The 21,886-nt window shown below is 43.7% G+C and overlaps 2 protein-coding genes across 14 annotated transcripts in view; one reads left to right on the forward strand and one right to left on the reverse strand.

Annotated features, from left to right (window-relative positions):
* MANBAL (mannosidase beta like) overlaps nucleotides 1–21,886 on the reverse strand; it is a 634,273-nt gene that overhangs the window by 164,623 nt on the left and 447,764 nt on the right. The window lies entirely within an intron of this gene.
* The window catches only part of MROH8 (maestro heat like repeat family member 8), a 77,476-nt gene that overhangs the window by 27,125 nt on the left and 28,465 nt on the right, over nucleotides 1–21,886 (forward strand). For all 5 annotated transcript variants that reach the window (XR_007729328.1, XM_050807036.1, XM_050807035.1 and 2 more), the window contains 4 exons: nucleotides 5,162–5,297; nucleotides 9,250–9,374; nucleotides 12,084–12,236; nucleotides 15,432–15,592. Coding sequence is in view for 4 of the 5 variants with exons in the window: in XM_050807036.1 (XP_050662993.1) it covers nucleotides 5,162–5,297; nucleotides 9,250–9,374; nucleotides 12,084–12,236; nucleotides 15,432–15,592 (575 nt within the window). In the remaining variant the exon portion in view is untranslated. The remainder of the gene's footprint in view (nucleotides 1–5,161; nucleotides 5,298–9,249; nucleotides 9,375–12,083; nucleotides 12,237–15,431; nucleotides 15,593–21,886) is intronic.

Consider the following 21,886-nt stretch of genomic DNA (forward strand, 5'->3'; position numbering starts at 1 on the left):
ACCTCCCAGGCCCAAGCAATCCTCCTGCCTCAGCCTCCCTAGTAGCTGGGACTACAAGCACACACCACCGCGCCTGGCTAATTTTTGTATACATTTTTGTAGAGATGGAGTTTCACCATGTTGCCCTGGCCGGTCTCAAACTCCCGGGCTCAAGTGATCCTCTTCCCTTGGCTTCCCAAAGTGCTGGGATTACAGACATGAGCCACCGCACCCGTCCTCTTCTGGATTTTTCTGAGGAAGGTCCATAGTTTTTTTTAAACCAATTTTATTGAGGTATAATTTATGTACAATGAATTTATCCAATTTAAGTGTATAGTTCAATGAGTTTTGACAGATATATATTATTTGGGTCTCTAACTTTTCTCATATTCTCAAAGAAACCTAAAGAATAAAGAATGAAAAAAGGAAATATTAAAGAAGCATTTAGTAATCAAACTAGGAGCATAATTCTTCAGTGGCCTTTTTTGTCTTGATAAAGTTTGGGGTTCTTAATATTATGATTATAAAACTTATTAACTGTTTGTCATTCAGTGACAGGTGCAGGCCACCACGCCTGGCTAATTTTTGTAGTTTTAGTAGAGACAGAGTCTCACTATGTTGGCCAGGCTGGTCTCAAATCCCTGGCCTCAAGTGATCTGCCTGCCTCGGCCTCCCACAGTGCTGGGATTACAGGCAGACCCACCATGCCTGACACCTTCCAAGTTCTTTTTTGTGCATGAGTGTGTTGGGGTGGGGGCTTCCACTCCCAATTTGTTCTCTGCATATAGCCAGAGTCATCCTCTTCAGACCCATGTCATTCTTGCTTGTTTCTTTGCTTTCTCCTCTGTTTTTCTTTTTCTTCATTTTCTTTTTTTTCCTCATGTCACTTGTTTGATCCAGTGATTTCCAAACTGATCTTAGAATATGGGGTCGTGTCTGATGTAGCTCTGCCTGCCTCTCTACACCTAAGTCCCCTGACTTACCACAGAGCAGCCGCCTTTATGTTCCTTCCCACATAAGGCTCATGTTGCCTCATGGCCTTTGCACTTGCTGCCTTCTCTGCTTGGAGTGACCTTCCCTAGCTCTGCCCAGAGCCAGCCTCTCCTGGTTCCTTAGCACTGTGTTCAGATGTGTTGACCTCAAAAGGGCCTCTGCTCACCACAGACAGACCTACGTTTGCTCTCTGTCTCATCTCTCTCTCCTTCCTAGGGCTGTCTAGAATCAGAGGTTATCTGGCTTGATTCTTCCTTTGTTGCTGTGTTATCTGTTTCCCACTAATAAAGTATAAATTCTACCAGTGATTATGCTCCTCTGTTGTTTTTTTTTTTTCTTTTCTTTCCTTTTTTTTTTGTGAGACAGGGTCTCGCTCTGTCACCCAGATTGGAGTGCAGTAGTGCGATCATGGCTTACTGCAGCCTCAACCTCCTGGCCTTAAGCAATGCTCCTGCCTTAGCCTCCCTAGTAGCTGGGACTACAGGCATGTACCACCATGCCTGGTTAATTTTTTAATTTTTTATAAAGATGGGGTCTCACTATATTGCCCAAGCTGGTCTCAAACTCTTGGGGTCAAACAATCCTCCCACCTCTGCCTTCCAAAATGCTGGGATTATAGACATGAGCCACTGTACCTTGCAATTATACTTGTCTTGTTCACCACAGTAGCCCCAGTGCCTGCCTAGCACAGAATCTGCCATGTGGTTGATGCTCAATTCAGTATTGATTGAGTAAATGTAAGTCAACCCGTGTCCCTTCTCTGCTCAAGACCCTCCGCTGGCCAAAGTCCTCACCACGTTCTGCAGGTTGCAACACCTTCTGGCCCATTCTTCATCTACTTTCTATTTCTTTCCTTCTCATTTACATTGCTCCAGCCAATCTCACCTACTTATGGTTCCTCAGAAACACCAAACACACCCATCTCAGTCCTTGGCACTTGGCATTCTCTCTGCCCAGAATGCTCTTCTCCTGGGTATCTCCGTGGCTCAGTCTCTTATTTCAGTATTAGTGAGGCCTTCCCTGACTATCCTAAACAATTCTTACCCTTTCCCCTGAATTTTTGTTAATCATGACATTTATCATCATTTGATACATAATAACATTTTACATATCTATTTTGTTTACTTTGTGTTTCCCTAACTAGATCATCACCTCCGCAAGCAGGGATATTCTCTTTTGTTCACTGCTTATATCCCCAGTGCCAGTCATAGTTCCTGGCACATAACTGACACCGTATTTATTGGTTGATTGAATGAATGAAGGTTATATCAGTGAATTAAAGATGTTACACAGCTTTGTGTGTTGCTGTGTTTACTGTAAATAGGTTGTAAAGGCTGTTCACAATATTTCTGTGTCTTATTTCTGTAGAGCCACAGAAAAAATTTCTTTCCATCTCAACCCTAGGAAAAGCTGTGCTTCCTCTGCATGGCTAGTTGCTTGTTATCTTCTTTTTTTTTTTTTTTTTTTTGAGACGGAGTCTCGCTCTGTCACCCAGTCTGCAGTGCAGTGGTGCCCTCTCGGCTCACTGCAAGCTTCGCCTCCCGGGTTCACGCCATTCTCCTGCCTCAGCCTCCCAAGTAGCTGGGACTACAGGTGCCCACCACCACACCTGGCTAATTTTTTGTATTTGTAGTAGAGACGGGGTTTCACCGTGTTAGCCAGGATGGTCTTGATCTCCTGACCTCGTGATCCACCTGCCTCGGCCTCCCAAAGTGCTGGGATTACAGGCGTGAGCCACCGCGCCCGGCCGATTGTTATCTCAAGGGCAGCGTGAATCATGTTCTGTGGACCATTGTGTATGCGTCTACATTCGCCATGAGAGAGTTCAGAGCCTTGCTCCACGGCCTGCCTCAAGCAAATGATTATGCATTCTGCATGCCAACCAAATTCCTGACTTCATTTATCTTTTCTACTTTAATGTTTTATTTTTATTATTTTTAAGTTTTTAATTTTTATTTATTTATTTATTTTGAGATGGAGTCTCATTCTGTCGCCCCGGCTGGAGTGCAGTGGTGCGATCTTGGCTGACTGCCACCTCCACCTACCAGGCTCAAGCAATTCGCCTGCCTCAGCCTCCCGAGTAGCTGGGATTACAGGCATGCACCACCACGCCCAGCTAATTTTTCTGTATTTTTAGTAGATACGGGGTTTCACCATGTTGGCCAGGCAGGTCTTGAACTCCTGGCCTCAAATAATACGTTCGCCTTGGTCTCCCAAAGTACTGGGGTTATAGGTGTGAGCCACCGCGCCCAGCCAATTTTTTAATTTATCCAGTTTTCTTCAGTATTTATTTCAAGTTATATTTCCTTTTCTGGTATGATTTTTGCCAGCTACATTACATGGATTTTTTTTCCATAATCAAGCAGGATATTTAAAAAATGAATTTTATAAATAGAATTAAGTGCTATATCTCAACTTTGCATTCAGCTTTTTATTTTTATTTTTTACTTTATATATGTATGTATTATTAATTTTGAGGTGGAGTCTCACTCTTGTCACCCAGGCTAGAGTGCAGTGGCGTGATCTTGGCTCACTACAACCTGCGTCTCCCAGGTTCAAGCAATTCTCCTGCCTCAGCCTCCTGAATAGCTGGGATTACAGTTGCCTGCCACCACGCCTGGCTGATTTTTGTCCTTTTAGTAGAGATGGGGTTTCGCCATGTTGGCGAGGCAGGCTGGTCTCGAATCCCTGACCTCAGGTGATCTGCCCACCTTGGCCTCCCAAAGTGCTGGGATTACTGGCATGAGCCACCAAGCCTGGCCGCGTTCAGCTTTTTTACTTAGCAGAATAACACATTATACATTTCTTAGATACTTGATTTTTAATGGTCGTATTCGTAGACTGGCTGTAGGATAATTCCCTTTACTATTGTCATGCAATTATTTCCAAAGTGTGGTCTTTAGACCACTGCTGGGTGTATACCCCAAAGAAAGGAAATCAGTATATGGAAGCGATATCTGCACTCCCTTGTTTGTTGCGACACTCTTCACAATAGCCAAAGTTTGGAAGCAGCGTAAGTGTTCATCAACAGATGAATGGATAAAGAATACACAGTGAAGTACTTATACACAATGAAGTACTCTTCAACCATAAAAAGAGTGAGATCCTGTCATTCGCAACAACATGGATGGAACTGGAGGTCGTTATGCTAAGTGAAATATACCGGGCATAGAAAGACAAACATCACATGTTCTCACATATTGTGGGATCTGAAAATCAAAACAGTTTAATTCATGAAGATAGAAAATGGAAGGTTATCAGAGACTGGGAAGGGTGGTGGCAGGGTTGGGGAGAGGTAGGGATGGTTAATAGATACCAAAAACATTGTTAGAATGAATAAGACCTAATATTTTATAGCACAACAGGGTGACTATTGTGCATTAGTAATTTTTTAATAATATTAAAAATGTAATACATTTTTATTTGGCAATATTAAATGTACGTATATTTGGCCAGCTGTGGTGGCTCAGGTGTGTAATTTGGGAGACTGAGGCGGGTGGATCACTTGAGGTTCAGAGTTTGAGACCAGCCTGGCCAACACAGCGAAACCCCATCTCTACTAAAAATACAAAAATCACCTGGGTGCAGTGGCTCACACTTGTAATTCCAACTATTTGGGAGGCTGAGGCGAGAGAATCACTTGAACCCGGGAGGCGGAGGTTGCAGTGAGCTGAGATCGCGCCACTGCACTCCAGCCTGAGCAAAAAGGGCAAAACTCTGTTTCAAAAAAAAAAATTATTAAAATAACTAAAAGAATATAATTGGACTGTTTATAACACAAAGAATAAATGCTTGAGGGGGTGGATACTCCGTTTTCCATGATGTGATTATTATGCATTGCAGGCCTATATACCCCACAAATACATAGACCTACTATGTACTCTGAAAAATTAAAATTAAAAAATAAAAATAAAAACAGTGCTAGAATTAACATCTTCATGCACAAAGCTTTTTCATTTTTCAGATTGTTTACTTAGGTTAGAATTCCCCTATTTCTTAATAACACCATCTACTGGCTATACCGTGTCTACCTATGTGAAATATGAACCCTACAGAGATCCACAGGCTGATTGCGACCCTTACACTTCCCTTAAGTTGAGAGTAGAATTGGGATTACTTCTCAACAATTCAAATCGAAGGCACTAAATGCACATGTATTCTGATGACATCTTTCTTTTTCTTTCTCAAGCTTCCACTGCGATTCCAAAGACTTGGGCACCTAGTGGCTCTGATGGCACTGCTCTGTGGGGACCCACAGGAAAATGTGGCTGAGGAGGCTGCAGAGAGCATTCACTACCTGCTGCATATCACCCTGAGGCTGAAGTGTAAGACACTGCTGAAGGCCACGAGGTCCTGAGTGAATTCTCCAGCACAACATAAGCACCAGCCCTCCTTACACATTGATTCAGTCCCCATGTTCTGGAAAGGCCTTTTACAGTAGTTCATAAAGAGAAAGATACATAGTCCATAGGCAGAGATGAAGCAACACTGACTTAATAATTAGAATCCTAATACTAGATCAGACCCACTATTGTCATCCATCTGCATAGCCAGGGAGTGGCTAAACGTGGCTCTGTGGACAAACTAGAGTGATTAGTTTGGTCAGAAGTAGGAGTGAGGCTGGGCGCAGTGGTTCACTCCTATATTCATAGCATTTTGCCAGGCCAAGCCGGGAGGACCGCTTGGGCCCAGGAGTTCAAGACCAGCCTGGGCAACATGGCAAAAACCCTTCTCTACAAAAAATTTTAAAAATTAGCTGGCATGGTGGAGTATGCCTATGATCTCAGCTACTCAGGAGGTGAAGGTGGGAGAATCACTTGAGCCCAGGAGGTCGAGGCTGCAGGAGAATTAATGTCCTTATGAAGGGAAATTACAGGGGCCATGAGTAAGAATCAAATCTAGTTGCAGGGTTCAGAAAAGGTAATCCAGAGAATAAAGAGCAGTTTGCCACCTGGAGAGGTAAGAAGAGTGTATTAGGCAGAAGGAATGACTAAGGAAAGGATCCTTGGTAGGCGTGAGCTTGAGGAGTTTGAAAAATAGAGAGAGGGCCAGTGTGGTCAAGGCATGAGTCACTGACTTCCATGATAAGAAGGGACTTTAGAAGATATCTAACCCAGCATTCCCCCGGTGTTTGAATCTCAGTCTACTCTATCCCTGCCAAGTACAGTCATGCAGCATATAATGACATTTCAGTCAACAACTGATCATGTATGGGTCACATAAGATTAGAATGGAGCTGAAATTTTTCTTTTTATTTTATTTTATCTTATTTTGAGATGGAGTCTCGCTCTGTTGCCCAGGCTGGAGTGCAGTGGTGTGATCTCGGCTCACTGCAATCTCCACCTCCCAGGTTCAAGCAGTTCTTGTGCCTCAGCCTCCCGAGTAGCTGGGATTACAGGCAGCTGCCACCACACCTGGCTCATTTTTGTATTTTTAGTAGAGATGGGGTTTCAACATCTCTGCTAAATGTTACTTAATGTTGGCCAGGCTGGTCTCGAACTCCTGACCTCAAGTGATCTGCCCGCCTCGGCATCCCAACGTGCTAGGATTACAGCATGAACCACCACGCCCAGCCTTATTATTTTTTTTTTTTTTAAAAGAAAGGAAGTCTCGGCTTGGCACGGTGGCTCATACCTGTAATTCCAGCACTTTGGGAGGCCGAGGCAGGCGGATCACAAGGTCAAGAGATCAAGACCATCCTGGCCAACCTGATGAAACCCCGTCTCTACTAAAAACACAAAAATTAGCTGGGTGGGGTGGCACATGCCTGTAGTCCCAGCTACTTGGGAGGCTGAGGCAGGAGAATCACTTGAACCTGGGAGGCAGAGGTTGCAGTGAGCTGAGATCATGTCACTGCACTCCAGCCTGGTGACGGAGCGAGACTCCATCTGAAAGAAAGAGAGAGAGAGAGAGAAAGAGAGAAAGAATAAAAAGAAACGAAGTCTCACTATGTTGCCTAGGCTGGTCTCCAACTCCTGAGCTCAAGCAGTGCTCCTACCCCAGCCTTCTAAAGTGCTGGGACTATGGGTGTCCACCACCATACCCAGCTGAGCTGAAAATTTTGTATCACCTAGTGACATTGTAACCATCATAACATTATGGCACAATGCATTACTCACGTTTGTGGTGATACTGGTGTAAACAAACCTACTGCACTACCAGTCATATAAAAGTATAGAACCTACAATTATGTACAGTACATATCCTTGGTAATGATAATAACTATTTACTGGTTTATTTATTTACTATACATTTTATGATTATTTTAGCATGTACTCCTTCTACTTATTAAAAAAACAGTTAACTATGAAACAGCCCCAGGCAGGCCCTTCAGGAGGTATTCCTGAAGAAGGCGTTATCATAGGAGATGACAGCTCCATGCGTGTTACTGCCCTGAATACCTTCCAGTGGGGCAGGATATGAAGATGGAAGACAGTGGTATTGATTATCCTGATCTCGTGTAGGCCTAGGCTAGTGTGTGTGTTTTTGTCTTAGTTTTTAACAAAAACACTTTAGAATGTAAAAAAAAAAAAAAAAAAAAATTAGGCCAGGCGCAGTGGCTCATGCCTGTAATCCCAGCACTTTGGTAGGCCGAGGAGGGTCCATCACCTGAGGTCAGGAATTCAAGACCAGCCTGGCCAACAGGGCAAAACCCCGTTTCTACTAAAAGTACAAAAATTAGCCTGGTGTGGTGGTGCATGCCTGTAGTCCCAGCTACTCAGGAGGCTGAGGCAAGTGAATCGCTTAAACCTGGGAGGTGGAGGTTGCAGTGAGCCGAGATTGCACCACTACACTCCAGTCTGGGTGACAGAGTGAGAGACTCTGTCTAAAAAAAAAAAAGTATACTCTATGTGATGTTCATGCAGTAATGCAGTAGCCTGACAGTGCATTTCTCAGAATGTATCCCAATTGTTAAGCCACACACAACTGTAATTCCTCTGCCTGGGTTTGCGCTTCACATGGATAAGGAAGCTCCATGCTTCCCAAAGCAACTGTCCTGTCATTGGGCACCTCTGAATATGAGCAGTCTCTACCAGGTGTACAGCCAAAGAAATACAGTTGATTATTGATTCAGCAAATAGTTATGAAGCATTTATTGTTCTAGTGATGCATCACTAAACGAGACAGACAAGATACCTTCCCTCAGGGAGCTTATTTTCTAGTTGGAGAGAGAGTATCCTCAGCCAAGGGCTCAAAGATAAATTTTCCATCTACAAATTTCCAGCAAATATGAGGTCACAATAAAACACGAGAAAAACAAGACACTACAATGATCAGCAAAACTAGACAATGATGAAGAGTTCTGATATCAGAATTATCATACGTAATACAAAGTTGGGCAATTTTTTCTGGGAACCTAAGCTTCATAGGGAGACCCCTCACCATTCCTCACCAGTGGGGGGAAATAAGGTAGCATGCTTTGGTTGTACTCACAAATCACTCAAATGCTCTGCTCTTACAAAAAACTCTTTGCTTTTGTTTTTTTTTTTTTTAAAAAAAAAGACAGGGTCGGCTGGGTGTTGTGGCTCATGCCTGTAATCCCACCACTTTGGGAGGCCAAGGTGGGTGGATCACCTGAGGTCAGGAGTTCGAGACCAGCCTGACCAAAATGGAGAAACCCCGTCTCTACTAAAAATACAAAATTAGCTGGGTGTGGTGGCACATGCCTGTAATCCCAGCTACTCAAGAGGCTGAGGCAGGAGAATCGCTTGAACCCAGGAGGCAGAGGTTGCAGTGAGCCAAGATCACGCCATTGCACTCCAGCCTGGGCAACAAGAATGAAATTCTGTCTCAAAAAAAAAAAAAAAAAAACCACAGGGTCTTACTCTGTCACCCAGGCTGGAGTGCAGTGGTGTGATCTCGGCTCACTGCAAGCTCTGCCTCCTGGGTTCCAGTGATCTTCCCACCTCAGCCTCCCAGGTAGCTGGGACTACAGGAGAGTGCCACCATGCCCGGCTAATTTTTTTATTTTTCTGTAGAGTCAGAGTTTCACCATGTTGGCCAGGGTTGTCTCACACTCTTGACTTCAAGTGATCCACCTGCCTCGACCTCCTCTTTGCTTTTTCTTTTGGCTCTTTTTATATATTGTTCTATAAGAAAAGAGAAATAAATCAGCCTTCAGATGAACACATACTCCCTCCCCCAGGCATTTTTGTTCAAGTGAAAAAGAAGAGTAAGATCTTGGGATCCACTTTAAACTGGAGATCAAGCAGACCTGTAAAATCAAGAAGAAAAAAAGAAGCCAGAAAGTATTCATATTTTATATTTTCTTTTCAGATATCATACATGACAAGAAAAATCAGCAAAACTTAAAAAGAGCATTGACAAAATGTCGAGAATTCCTGGAGCTCTACAGCTCGGCCGCTAAATGCTTCTACAGCTGTCCCTTCAGAATTGCCCAGGTAATAAGAATGGCTAAAATTACAACCATAGCCAGAAGTGTTGGCAACGGTGGGGAACAACCAGAAGTCTCCTGCATTTATTCATGGAAATGTAAAATAGTAAAAACCACTCTGGAAAAAGTTCTGGTCATTTCTTATAAAACAAAACCATACACAATTGCCCAAGGAATGTGGTCTCTAAACATTCCATAGTTTGAAGACAAGGCACCAGGATCCTGGCCCATATACCCCTTGCCCTCTTAGTTTGGGGGTTAAGGTCAACCTGCCACTGAGGCCAGTATCCCTGGATTTCACTTCATACCAGCTCTGCTCCTACTATTAATAATCGCCAGTGTCTTGCAAACGTAAATGCTGGTCCCAAAAAGGAGCTGCAAGAGAGTATGGTTGATCCAACAAGCCAGACACTTTTAAATTAATGTAGTTATGCATTATTCAATAAATACTTATACATCCACTAGGTACCAGGCATTCTAGGGGCTAGGGGAAAATAAAGAAAATCCACGGATCTTACTCATGTAGGGTGAAAAGTACCAAGTAATTTCATCTCTCTGCACATCAATTTTCTCATCTGCACGATGGAGATCTGTAAAAATTGGGACAGGTTTTACGATTTTTTTTTTTTTTTAATTTACACTGTTTACAATTCAGTCGTGGTTAAATGAGATATCGTATGGAAAATGCTTTGCTAAACCACGACTGAATTGTAAACAGTGTAAATTGTAAAAAAAAAAAATTTACGGCCGGGCGCGGTGGCTCAAGCCTGTAATCCCAACACGTTGGGAGGCTGAGACGGGTGGATCACGAGGTCAGGAGATCGAGACCATCCTGGCTAACACGGTGAAACCCTGTCTCTACTAAAAAATACAAAAAATCTAGCCGGGCGAGATGGTGGGCGCCTGTAGTCCCAGGTACTCGGTAGGCTGAGGCAGGAGAAGGGCAGGAACCCGGGAGGCGGAGCTTGCAGTGAGCTGAGATCCGGCCACTGTACTCCAGCCTGGGTGACAGAGCGAGACTCCGTCTCAAAAAAAAAAAAAAATTTACTAGTAAGTGCCCAGTAAATTAAGCCTATTATAATCATGTGAAGGACTTTATCTACTACTAAATGCAAAGAAAGACAGAATGACACATTTTTTAGTATGTTGTCTCCAGACAAGGCATTTTAATTATGCCTGGGAACCTGTCAGCTGTGTAACATTAGGGCCTTTGTTTTTTAAGTTCTATCCTATAAAAGTGTGACTCTTTCTGAGCTTCTTTTTCTTTTCTTGTTTTGTTTTGTTTTGTTTTGTTTTGTTTGTGGGGAGGTGTTTCTTTGAGACGGAGTTTCACTCTTGTCGCCCAGGCTGGAGTGCAATGGCTCAATCTTGGCTCGCTGCAACCTCCGCCTCCTGGGTTCAAGCGATTCTCCTGCCTCAGCCTCTTGAGTAGCTGGGATTCACTACCACGCCCAGCTAATTTTGTATTTTTAGTAGAGACAGGGTTTCTCCATGTTTGTCAGGCTGGTCTTGAACTCTGACCTCAGGTGATCCACCTGCCTCAGCCTCCCAAAGTAGTGGGATTGCAGACGTGAGCCACTATGCCAGGCTTATTTTATTTTATTTTATTTTATTTTATTTTATTTTATTTTTGAGACGGAGTCTCGCTCTGTCACCCAGGCTGAAGTGCAGTGGCACGATCTCATCTCACTGCAACCTCTGCCTCCCAGGTTCAAGTGATTCTCCTCCCTCAGCCTCCCAAGTAGCTGGGATTACAGACATGCACCACCACACCCAACTAAGTTTTGTATTTTTAGTAGAGACGGGGTTTCTTCATGTTGGCCAAGCAGCTAGTCTCGAATCGTGGGCTCAAGTGTTTCTCCCGCTTTAGGCTCCCAAAGAGCTGGGATTACAGGCATGAGCCACTGTACCTGGCCAATAAAACTTCTTTCTAAATGTCAGAGCAGCAGGCTAGGTGCAGTGGCTCACCCCTGTCATCCTAGCACTTAGGGAGGCTGAGGCGGAAGGATCACTTGAGCCCAGGATTCCAGACCATCCTGGGCAACATAGCGAGACCCATCTCTACAAATAAAAAAATTAGCTGGGTGTGATGATGCATACCTGTAGTCCTAGCTTCTCAGGAAACAAGTCGGAGGATTACTTGAGCCTGGCAGTCCAGGCTGCAGTGAGCTGTGATCACACCACTGCACTCCAGCCTCATTGTTGGAGCAGCAAAAGTCCATGCACAGATGCTAGCAGTGGACATTTGGATTGCTTCCACCTTTTTACCATAATAAACGAGACTGGCCTGGGTGCATGGCTCACGCCTATAATCCCAACACTTTGGGAGGCTGAGGCGGGAGGATCACTTGAGCCAAGAGTTCACAGCCAGCCTGGGCAACATAGTGAGACCCCTGTCTTTACCAAAAACTAAAAATTATCAGAGTGTGGTAGCAGGTGCCTGTAGCCTCAGCTACTCAGAAGGCTGAGGCAGGAGGATCACTTGAGCCCAAGAGGTTGAGGCTACAGTGAGCCGTGATTGTGCCTCTGCCTGGGTGACAGAGTAAGATGCTATCTCCAAAAACAAAACCAAACCACAAGACTCAAATAAAACAGCCTTGTACATCTTTGTCCACTTCTCTAATTGTTAACTTAGACTCGAGTCCTTGTTCAGGGCACTTTCTATCATACTATATTTCCATATTTCTTGGAAATTCATTTTCCTACATCATTTCAGGTCTTTGAAGGTTTTCTCGATTCAAATGAGCTCTGCCAGTTTATAATGACTACATTTGATACCCTGAAAAACCTGAATCATCCCTGCATCCAGCGATCAGCAGGAGAATTACTGCTAACTTTGGCGAAAAATGCAGAATCCCGATTTGAGAAGGTAAACTTTCAGTGTCTGTTTCCTGGGTTCAAAAAGCCAGTAGGACTTCTTCATCTCTGCAGCTACTGAAGTCTCTGCTTGTCCTATTCAGCTGAGAATGACTACTCGTGGATACAGGGTCAAAGCCTTAGTCTGTTTAGTCACAAATATCCATTCTATAAACATATACCAAACAATCACTGTGTATGTAACTAGGGAGGGAGATTTTTTTTTAAATCTAAGATGTGGTCCATGACGGGGTGCGGTGACTCACATCTGTAATCCCAGCACTTTGGGAGGCTGAGGTGGGTGGATCACGAGGTCAAGAAATCAAGACCATCCTGGCCAACACGGTGAAACGCTGTCTCTACTAAAAATACAAAAATTAGCTGGGCGTGGTGGCATGTGCCTGTAGTCCCAGGTACTTGGGAGGTTGAGGCAGGAGAATCGCTTAAACCCGGGAGGTGGAGGTTGCAGTGAGCCAAGATCGCACCACTGCACTCCAGCCTGGGCGACAGAGCGAGACTCCATCTCAAAAAAAAAAAAAAAAAAAAAAAAAAGATGTGGTCCATATTTTCTATAAGAGTAGAGTTTTTCTGGGGAGATATAACTAACACATATGAGAATACTTTAATTTAGATACTCATCCAGATGGGTTAAAGGTATCAAGATTTAAAAAGCTGTAAGTGGTCGGGCGCAGTGGCTCATGCACGTAATCCCAGCACTTTGGGAGCCCAAGGCGGGTAGATGGCTTGAGCTCAAGAGTTCAAAATCAGCCTCAGCAACATAGCGAAACCCTGTCTCTACTTAAAATACAAAAATTAGCCAGGCATGATGGTGCACACCTGCTATTTGGATGGCTGAGGCAGGAGAATTGCTTGAACCCAGGAGGCGGAGGCTGCAGTGAGCTGAGATTGCACCACTGCCCCCCAGCTTGGGCGACAGAGTGAGACCCTGCCTCAAAATAAATAAATAAATAAATAAAAGTAAATAAAAAGCCATAAGTGACCCTAGAAGGAGGCAGACTTAGAAATCAAAATTAAGAGAATTTATCTAAATGTATCTAAAATTAAAACATCAAGAAGTAACTATATAGTTATGTTATTTAGAAATAGAGAAGGACATGCTGGAAGAGACAAAAGGGATAAAAGAACCCTTGTCTCTGGAGAACAGACCCGAGGAAGAGGGAGGAAAGAAGCTTGAAATGCCACTGGACTTTTTAAATTGTGTTCCCATATTGTACTTGGGTACAAATAAAAAGTAATTTAAGAATGATGAGAACCGGCCGGGTGTAGTGGCTCACACTTATAATCCCAGCAGTTTGGGAGGTTGAGGCAGGCAAATTGCTTGAACCCAGAAGTTCAAGACCAGCCTGGGCAACATAGTGAGACCCCATCTCTACAAAAAAATTTTTAAAAATTAGTCAGGCATGGTGGCACACACCTGTGTTGCCAGCTACTTGGGAAGCTGAGGCAGGAGGAGTGCTTGAGCCCAGTAAGACAAGGCTGCAGGGAGCCATGATCATGCCTTTACATTCCAGCCTGGGCGACAGAAGATCTTGTCTCAAAAAACAGCAACAAATAAAACAAATTTAAAAACAACAACAACAAATGATAAGCACCCTTTTTTTTACCCTATTAAAATCGCAAAGATGCAAAAAGAATGACATTATACGAGCATGGTGAGATGGGCATTTGTATCAGTTGGGTGCTTTTAGCAGCAAAAAAGCCCAGCAGGTAGAAGCTTAGCCAAAGGATTTATTCTCTCACATAATAACAAGTCTGGACACAGAGTATTTTCCAAGATTAATTCAGTGTTTTAATGGTGTTATCAAAGACCCAGGAGTTTCTTCATCCTTCTACCTTGTCTATTCATGTGGTCATAAGGTAGTCGGAGCAATTTTGGACTGTCTGAGCAGAGTAGACTATGTCCAAGAAGAAGAAAGATGTTGCCTTCCTTTTTATGTCTTTATTCAGGGAAGAGAATCTTTCCCCAAAACCTCAGTAAATTTACCCTTGTGTTAGCCAGATTTTTTTTTTTTTGGAGACAGCATTTTGCTGTGTTGCTCAAGCTTGAGTGCAGTGGTGCAGTCTCGGCTCACTGCAACCTCCACCTCCCAGGTTGCTGTGATTCTTCCACCTCAGCCTCCCAAGTAGCTGGGATTACAGGTGCCTGCCATGATGCCCAGCTAATTTTTTGTATTTTTAGCAGAGATGGGGTTTCACCATGTTGGCAAGGCTGGTCTCAAACTCCTGACCTCAAGTGATCCGCCTGCCTCAGCCTCCCAAAGTACTGGGATTACCGCCATGAGACATGAGACACCGTGCCCAGCCTACTGGTGCTGATGATGGCCGTTTTATATTAAGTGGTTGAGGTGTGCCTCTCTGAGAAGGTGACATTTCCACAGAGACAGGAACCCATGCATCTGTGGGTAGGAAGACTGGTCCAAGCAGAGAAATGGACCAAAGCCCAATGGCTCCAGTTTCCCTTACCTGAGCCTGATGGACATCTCTGGGAGGAAGATAGGTAAGGACTCCACTGCCATTCTCAAGAGTCACAGTGGAAAAAAGCCCAGCTTCCTTGCAACACTTTTATTAGTTTGTCTTGTTGTAAAATCAATACATCAATTATTGAGGAAAAATTAGAAAAAATACAGAAGCAAAAAATCTAATATTCTATCACTCAAAAATACAGTATTGACAGCTTTCATTATAAATCCTTCCAAATCCTTTATATATGTATACACACATACAGATATATTTTAAGTGATCTTGATTATAAACTTTAAAAAATAATAAACAGTTTGTTTAAAAGTCACCCCCTAGGGGTTGGGTGCAGTGGCTCCTACCTGTAATTCCAGCACTTTGGGAGGCCAAGGAAGGAGGATCACTTGAGCCCAGGAGTTCGAGACCAGCCTGGGCAACGTAGAGAGACCTTGTCTCTACAAAAAATACAACAATGACCTGGGTGTGGTGGTGTGTGCCTATAGTCCCAGCTACTCGGGAGGCGGAAGTGGGAGGATCATTTGAGGCCAAGGGCTCAAGGCTGCAGTGAGCTGTGTTTGTACCGCTGCATTCCAGGCTGGGCAACAGAGCAAGACCCTGTCTTTAAGAAAAAGTCACTCCCCTAGGACCTTTCAGAAATGGCCACAATATCCTCAATAGCCATCAGTGTCCTACAGGATTACAGTCTTAGTAATTTCTTTTTCCTCTTCAGGTGCCAGAAATTATGGGAGTTATCTGTGCCCAGTTATCCATAATCAGCCAGCCTAGAGTCCGCCAACAAATCATAAATACCGTGAGTTTATTTATATCCAGACCCAAGTATACAGATATAGTGCTCAGCTTCCTTCTGTGTCATCCAGTGCCATATAACAGGTAACAGAACCCCGTACAGCCTCTGGATTAAACTGGAGTATGTGACACAGCTCTGGGTATTGTGAAAGATGGTTGCCCTCAAAAATCTAATGATTCTATTGTAGAGAAGACACGATATACATAAAGCTGGTGATATAAATCAGAATATAATATATAATCATCAGAAAAGAATCCCACAAATCCCAAATGAAGAACATTCTGTAAGATAATTGAACTGGACTCTTCAAAAAAGTTAACATCATGGAAGTAAAACTGGTGGTGAGGGAACTGTCCTAGATAAAAAGATACTCAAAAACATACCCAAATGCACTGTGTGACCTTGATTGGATCCTGGTTCAAAAACAAAAGCTATAAAAGAAAGCTTGGAGAAAATTTAAATATGGACTCTATACTAGAATATTAAATTGGTGTAATTTTCTGGGTAGGCACAGTGGCTGACACCTGCAATCCCAGCACTTTGGGAGGCAGAAGTGGGCAGATCACTTAAGGCCAGGGGTTCAGGACCAGCCTGGCCAACATGGTGAATACAAAAAATACAAAATTTACTAAAAATACAAAATTTACCCAGGCATGGTGGCAGATGGCTCTCATCCCAGCTATTTGGGAGGCTGAGGCAGGAGAATCACTTGAACCCAGGAGGAGGAGGTTGCAGTGAGCCGAGATCACACCACTGCACTCCAGCCTGGGTGACAGAGTGAGACTCTGTCTCAGACAAACAAACAAAAAAAATTAGTGTAATTTTCTTAGGTATGAAATACTGTGGTTATACAGAAGGATGTCCTTATTCTTAGGAGATAAGATACTAAAGTTATTTAGGGATAAAGTGTTATAATGTCTGCAACTCACTTGAGAATGATTTTGCCTAAAAATAAGGCAATAAATATATACATTTAAAAAGTAAATATGCATACATAAAGAAGACTGGAATCAGAGAAAGGATCAAACAGGATGGATTTTTTTGTTTATTTTTGTGGGTACATAGTAGGTATAAAGATGGTATTTTTGATTAGTGTTTTTCACATTTGGAGGCACCCTGGAAATTTCCACAAAGATGCCTATGGAAGAGGCAGGAAGGCTTCAGAATAAAGTCCCATGCCCCCACCCCACTTTAACCAGAGCAACGCCTCTTTTTATCTGCTTTCTCTATTGTGATTCTGGGCAACTATTTTATTTAAGAAGAGATTTCTCTGCTTTAAACTATTTGAAAAGTATTCTTTTAAGTGAATCGCTGTCACATAATATCTTGGTGTAGTGCTTATTATGTTCTCTAAACTGAACTAAATCGAATAACAGAATACTTTTACCCATCCAGAGAAAAAATTAATGCAGATTTTTTTTAAAGCTGGGCATGGTGGCACGCACCTGTAGTCCCAGCTACTCAGGAGCCTAAGGCAGGAAAATCACTTGAGCCCAGGAGTTTGGGGCCATAGTACATGATGATTGGACTTGTGAATAGCCACTGCACTCCAGCCTAGAGTAACAGTCTTACTTTTTTTTTTTTTAAGAGACGGTGTCTCAATCATAGCTCACTGCAGCCTTGAACTCCTGGGCTCAAGTGATCTTCCCACCTTAGCCGCCTGAGTAGCTGAGACTACAGGTGTGTACCACCACACTCAAGCTTTTTAAATTTTTTAAAATTTTTTTGAGCTTGCTTTTGTATATTTCTCTAACAAATTGTTCTTAAATGTTTGGTACTTGCTACAGCTTATCTGTACTCAACTCTTACTTAAAAATAAATCTTTCAGAGGCTGAAGTGGGTGGATCACCGGAGGTCAGGAGTTCCAGACCAGCCTGGCCAACATGGTGAAACCCCATCTCTACTAAAAAAAATACAAAACTTAGGCCAGGCACAGTGGCTCACGCTTGTAATCCCAGCACTTTGGGAGGCTGAGACGGGCAGATTACGAGGTCAGGAGATCGAGACCATCCTGGCTAACAGAGTGAAACCCCGTCTCTAGTGAAAACACAAAAAAATTAGCTGGGTGCAGTGGTGGGCACCTGTAGTCCCAGCTACTAGGGAGGCTGAGACAGGAGAATGGTGTCAACCCGGGAGGCGGAGGTTGCAGTGAGTTGAGATCATGCCACTGCACTCCAGCCTGGGTGACTAAGTGAGACTCTGTCTCAAAAAAAAAAAACAAAAACACAAAAATTAGCCTGGTGTGGTGGTGCGCACCTGTAATCCCAGCTACTTGGGAGGCTGAGGCAGGAGAATCTCTTGAACCTGGGAGGTGGAGGTTGCAGTGAGCCGAGATCGTGCCAATGCACTCCAGCCTGGGAGACAGAGCAAGACTCTGTCTCTAAATAAATAAATAAATAAATAAATAAATCTAAGTACAAAATATTAAATATATTTAGTTTTGTTTTTTGTTTGTTTGTTTGTTTTGAGACAGAGTCTTTCTCTGTCACCCAGGCTGCAATGTAGTGACACAGTCATAGTTTGCTGCAGCCTCAACCTTCCAGGCTCAAAGAATCTTCCCACCTCAGCCACTGGAGCAACTGGGACTACAGGCTCACACCACTAGGCCCAGCTAAATTTTTTATTTTTTGTGGTTTCTTGATGATACCCAGACTGGTCTCAAACTTCTGGGCTCAAGTGATCCACCTGTTGCAGCCTCCCAAAGTGCTAGGGTGACAGACGTGAGCCACCGTGTGCTACCCTATTTAATTTTTTTAAGTATACTTTTAGTGTTATTCTATTAATTGTATTTGTTCTACCTCTGGGAGGACTTTGAGAACTGCTGTAGATCATATGCCAACTATGGAGTCTTTTAAAAATTTAACTGACTTTACTCAGGAAATGTTATTTATTTATTTATTTTTTTGAGATGGAGTCTCGCTGTGTTGCCCAGACTGGAGTGCAGTGGCGTGATCTCGGCTCACTGCAAGCTCCGCCTCCTGGGTTCACGCCATTCTCCTGCCTCAGCCTCCAGAGTAGCTGGGACTACAGGCGCCCACCACCACGCCTGGCTAATTTTTTATATTTTTAGTAGAGACGGGGTTTCACCGTGGTCTCGACCTCCTGACCTCGTGATCTGCCCTCCTCGACCTCCCGAAGTGCTGAGATTACAGGCGTGAGCCACCGCGCCTGGCCAGGAAATGTTATTCTGATTATATTTTTATCATTTACTTGAAGTTCATTATGTCACAGGGGAGCAATGACTGGGCCGGTGGCGCTCGGGTAAAAGAATTTACCAAGACAGCTGTGGGTAGAGGAAGGCAGATTTATTAGAGAAAGTAGGAAAATAACGGTGCCAGAGAGACAACGGGCAGCCTGCAAAAGAGAAGCCAACTGCCAGGAGACAAAGGCTTGGTGGAGATTTTACAGCATAGTGTTCATGCTGTGTGTTGAAGAGGGCCTTGTGCAGTATAGATAATGCCAAGATGCAGTGAGCTAATTTGCAGGTGTCTGGCGATAGTTGGGCAGAGGAAGATGGTGAGTTAATTATGCAGAAGGGCCGTGTCCTAGACCATGAAGAAAGGCAGACTTACAGTTTATCTGCTTTTTCTTTTTTCTTTCCCCTGCTCCCACCAGCCTGGCTTCCTTTCCCTAGTTAGGACTCCACGTGTTAGTGGATTTACATATAGATTAGGGTGATTGTTCTTAGGAGGCTACCTAAAGCATCAACTATGTGCAAAGTGCTATTAGGCCCTATAAGTAATGGACAGGACATGCACCCCGCCCTTAAGCAGCACCATCTGGTAGCCACGCAGATGCATAAGTATTCTAAAGCTAAGTAGGGAGTTCTGTGGAAGCCCCTGGGTTGGGACTTAATTAAACGAAGGGTCAGGAAATGATTTCTGAAAGCAGAGCTGCCCCCAAGCTGATGAACGCTCAAAGCCAGATGCAGATCAAAGTGGCTGGAGAGAAAAGTGGATAGTAAGAAGGGCTCAGACACCAGGGATCTTTTTGCAGTGATGGAAATGTTCTAAAATTGGATTGTCATCATGGTTGCACAACTTTGTAAATTTACTAAAAGTCAGTGAGTTGTATACTTAAGACAGTATTCACTAATTATTTTTTCATTTTCTATAGTAATAGAATCCCTGAACTTTAGCTGGGTATTTGAAATACTCTTATTTCCTAGACGTTTTGCATATAGGTGTGACCGTTTGTCTAAATTCTGGATGCAAATTGAAGTAGTACATGCAACCTATGACAAAGACTCTTAAAGGGAGAGAGTGGGCTCATCATGTTTCTTCTTCCTGCCACCTGGAGAGTGATGTGATGGCTAGAGCTGAAGCATGTTGGCCAGGATGGTCTCAATCTCCTGACCTCGTGATCCGCCCGCTTCGGCCTCCCAAAGTGCTAGGATTTCAGGTGTGAGCTACCATGCCCAGTCACTAAAGCTGCTTTTAAAAAGTGGCCAGAAGTTAGTAGCGATAGATTGGGACCAACTAAGAATTGGGATAGTGAACTTGGTATTACAGGAGTTGGGAAGCCACTGAAGAACTTTAGTTAAGGGACTTACATCATCAGATGTGGATTTTTAGTGTGACTCTGGTGGAGATGGATTAGAGCCTGTTCTGCCAGACAGGAAGAAGGACAGGCATTGAAGCAGTTGCACCTTTTCAGGCAAAAGATGATGATGTCCTGATTAGGGCAGTGGCTCCAGAGATGGAGAGGAGGAGGGAGTAAAGAAGCAGGAGCATTGGCCAGACGCCGTGGCTCACACCTGTAATCCTAGCACTTTGGGTGGCCAAGGCGAGTGGATCACCTGAGGTCAGGAGTTCCAGATCATTCTGGCCAACATGGCGAACCCCGTCTCTACTAAAAGTAAAAAAATTAGCCAGGCTTGGTGGCGTGTGCCTGTAATCCCAGCTACTCTGCAGGCTGAGGCAGGAGAATTGCTTGAACCCAGGAGGCGGAGGTTGCAGTGAGCCAAGATTGCACCACTTCACTCCAGCCTGGGCAACAGAGCGAAACTCTGTTTCAAAAAAAAAGAAAAAGAAAAAAAGAAATAGGAGCATCTGTAGGCAGACCTTGATTGAATCGGAAAGGAATGGCAGGGAGGAAGAAGGCATTCAGGCTAACTCCCCACTCCTCAGTTTTTGACTTTGGAGGCCAAGTTAATGGTGATATCATTTACTGACACAGGAATTACACTACATTTTCACCACTGACTGTTTCTCTATGGGACTTGAAATACTTTGAGAAACTCAGTTCACTAATGCAGGACCAAAGAAGTCATAGAGTGCGTATGTAACATATGTCCCTCATACTACCCTGGTGCAGTGCTCTGCCCCAGCATTCCACCAGAAGAGACAAGAGGCTGTTTCTCTTTCTATTCTGTAAGGACGCTACAACAAGATATTTGTTCTTAAAGATGTAGGCTTCTTTGGTCTCCTAGTGCAGTGTTTGTTAAAGTATCTGACACATTGCTTCAGAATCCCCTATGAAGCTTGTTTAAAAAAAAATGCATCTTCTGGCAAGGTATGATGGCTCATACCTGTAAACCTAGCACTTTAGGAGGTTGAGATGGGTAGATGGCTTGAGCCCAAGAGTTCAAGACCAGCCTGAGCAATATGGTGAAACCCTGTCTCTACAGAAAGTGCAAAATTAGCGAGTTGTGGTGGCACACCCCTATAGTTCCAAATACTCAGGAGGCTGAGGTGGGAGAATTACCTGAGCCCGGGAAATTGAGACTGCAGTGAGCTATGATCATGCCACTGCACTCCAACTTGAGTGTCAGAGTAAAACCCTGTCTCAAAGAAAAAAAGCATTTTCCGAGACCCTACATCAGACCTACTATATTAGTCAGGACTCTTGGTTGGAAGTAGCAGAAACTGAGCTCACACTACCTTAAGGAATTGTATAGGCTTATATTACAGCAAAGTCCAAGGGTCTGTCGTCAGGATTGAATCCCGAGACTCAGTTTCTTTCATCAGGGCTCCATTAATCTCTCAGATGGACTTGCACTAAAGGTGGCAAAAATGGTTACCATCAGCTCAAAACTGCAGCGGAAAGGGTGTGTCATTTCCTTTTTAGCTCTGACAGATGTCCTGGGCAGGACTCTGGTTAGCCTGGCTTGGAGTCAGCTCCCACCAAACTACACGAACCAAATAGGATTATTATTAAGGATCTTGAAAAGGTAGTTTTCCAGAGGAATGATGGGCAAACAAAACCCATGTCACAACTACAGAATCAGAATCACTGGAGGTGGGAAGATTTTTTTCCCATATTTTAAACAAACTCTCCAGGTGTTTCTCGCATTGAAATTCGTGAACCATTGGCTTAAAGGCTGTGCACTTTCTAAATTCAGAAGCATTTTCAGCACACTTAAAATGTGCGGCCAA

Source organism: Macaca thibetana, chromosome 10 (genome assembly GCF_024542745.1).
Source record: "Macaca thibetana thibetana isolate TM-01 chromosome 10, ASM2454274v1, whole genome shotgun sequence".
NCBI classification, from domain to species: Eukaryota; Metazoa; Chordata; class Mammalia; order Primates; family Cercopithecidae; genus Macaca; species Macaca thibetana.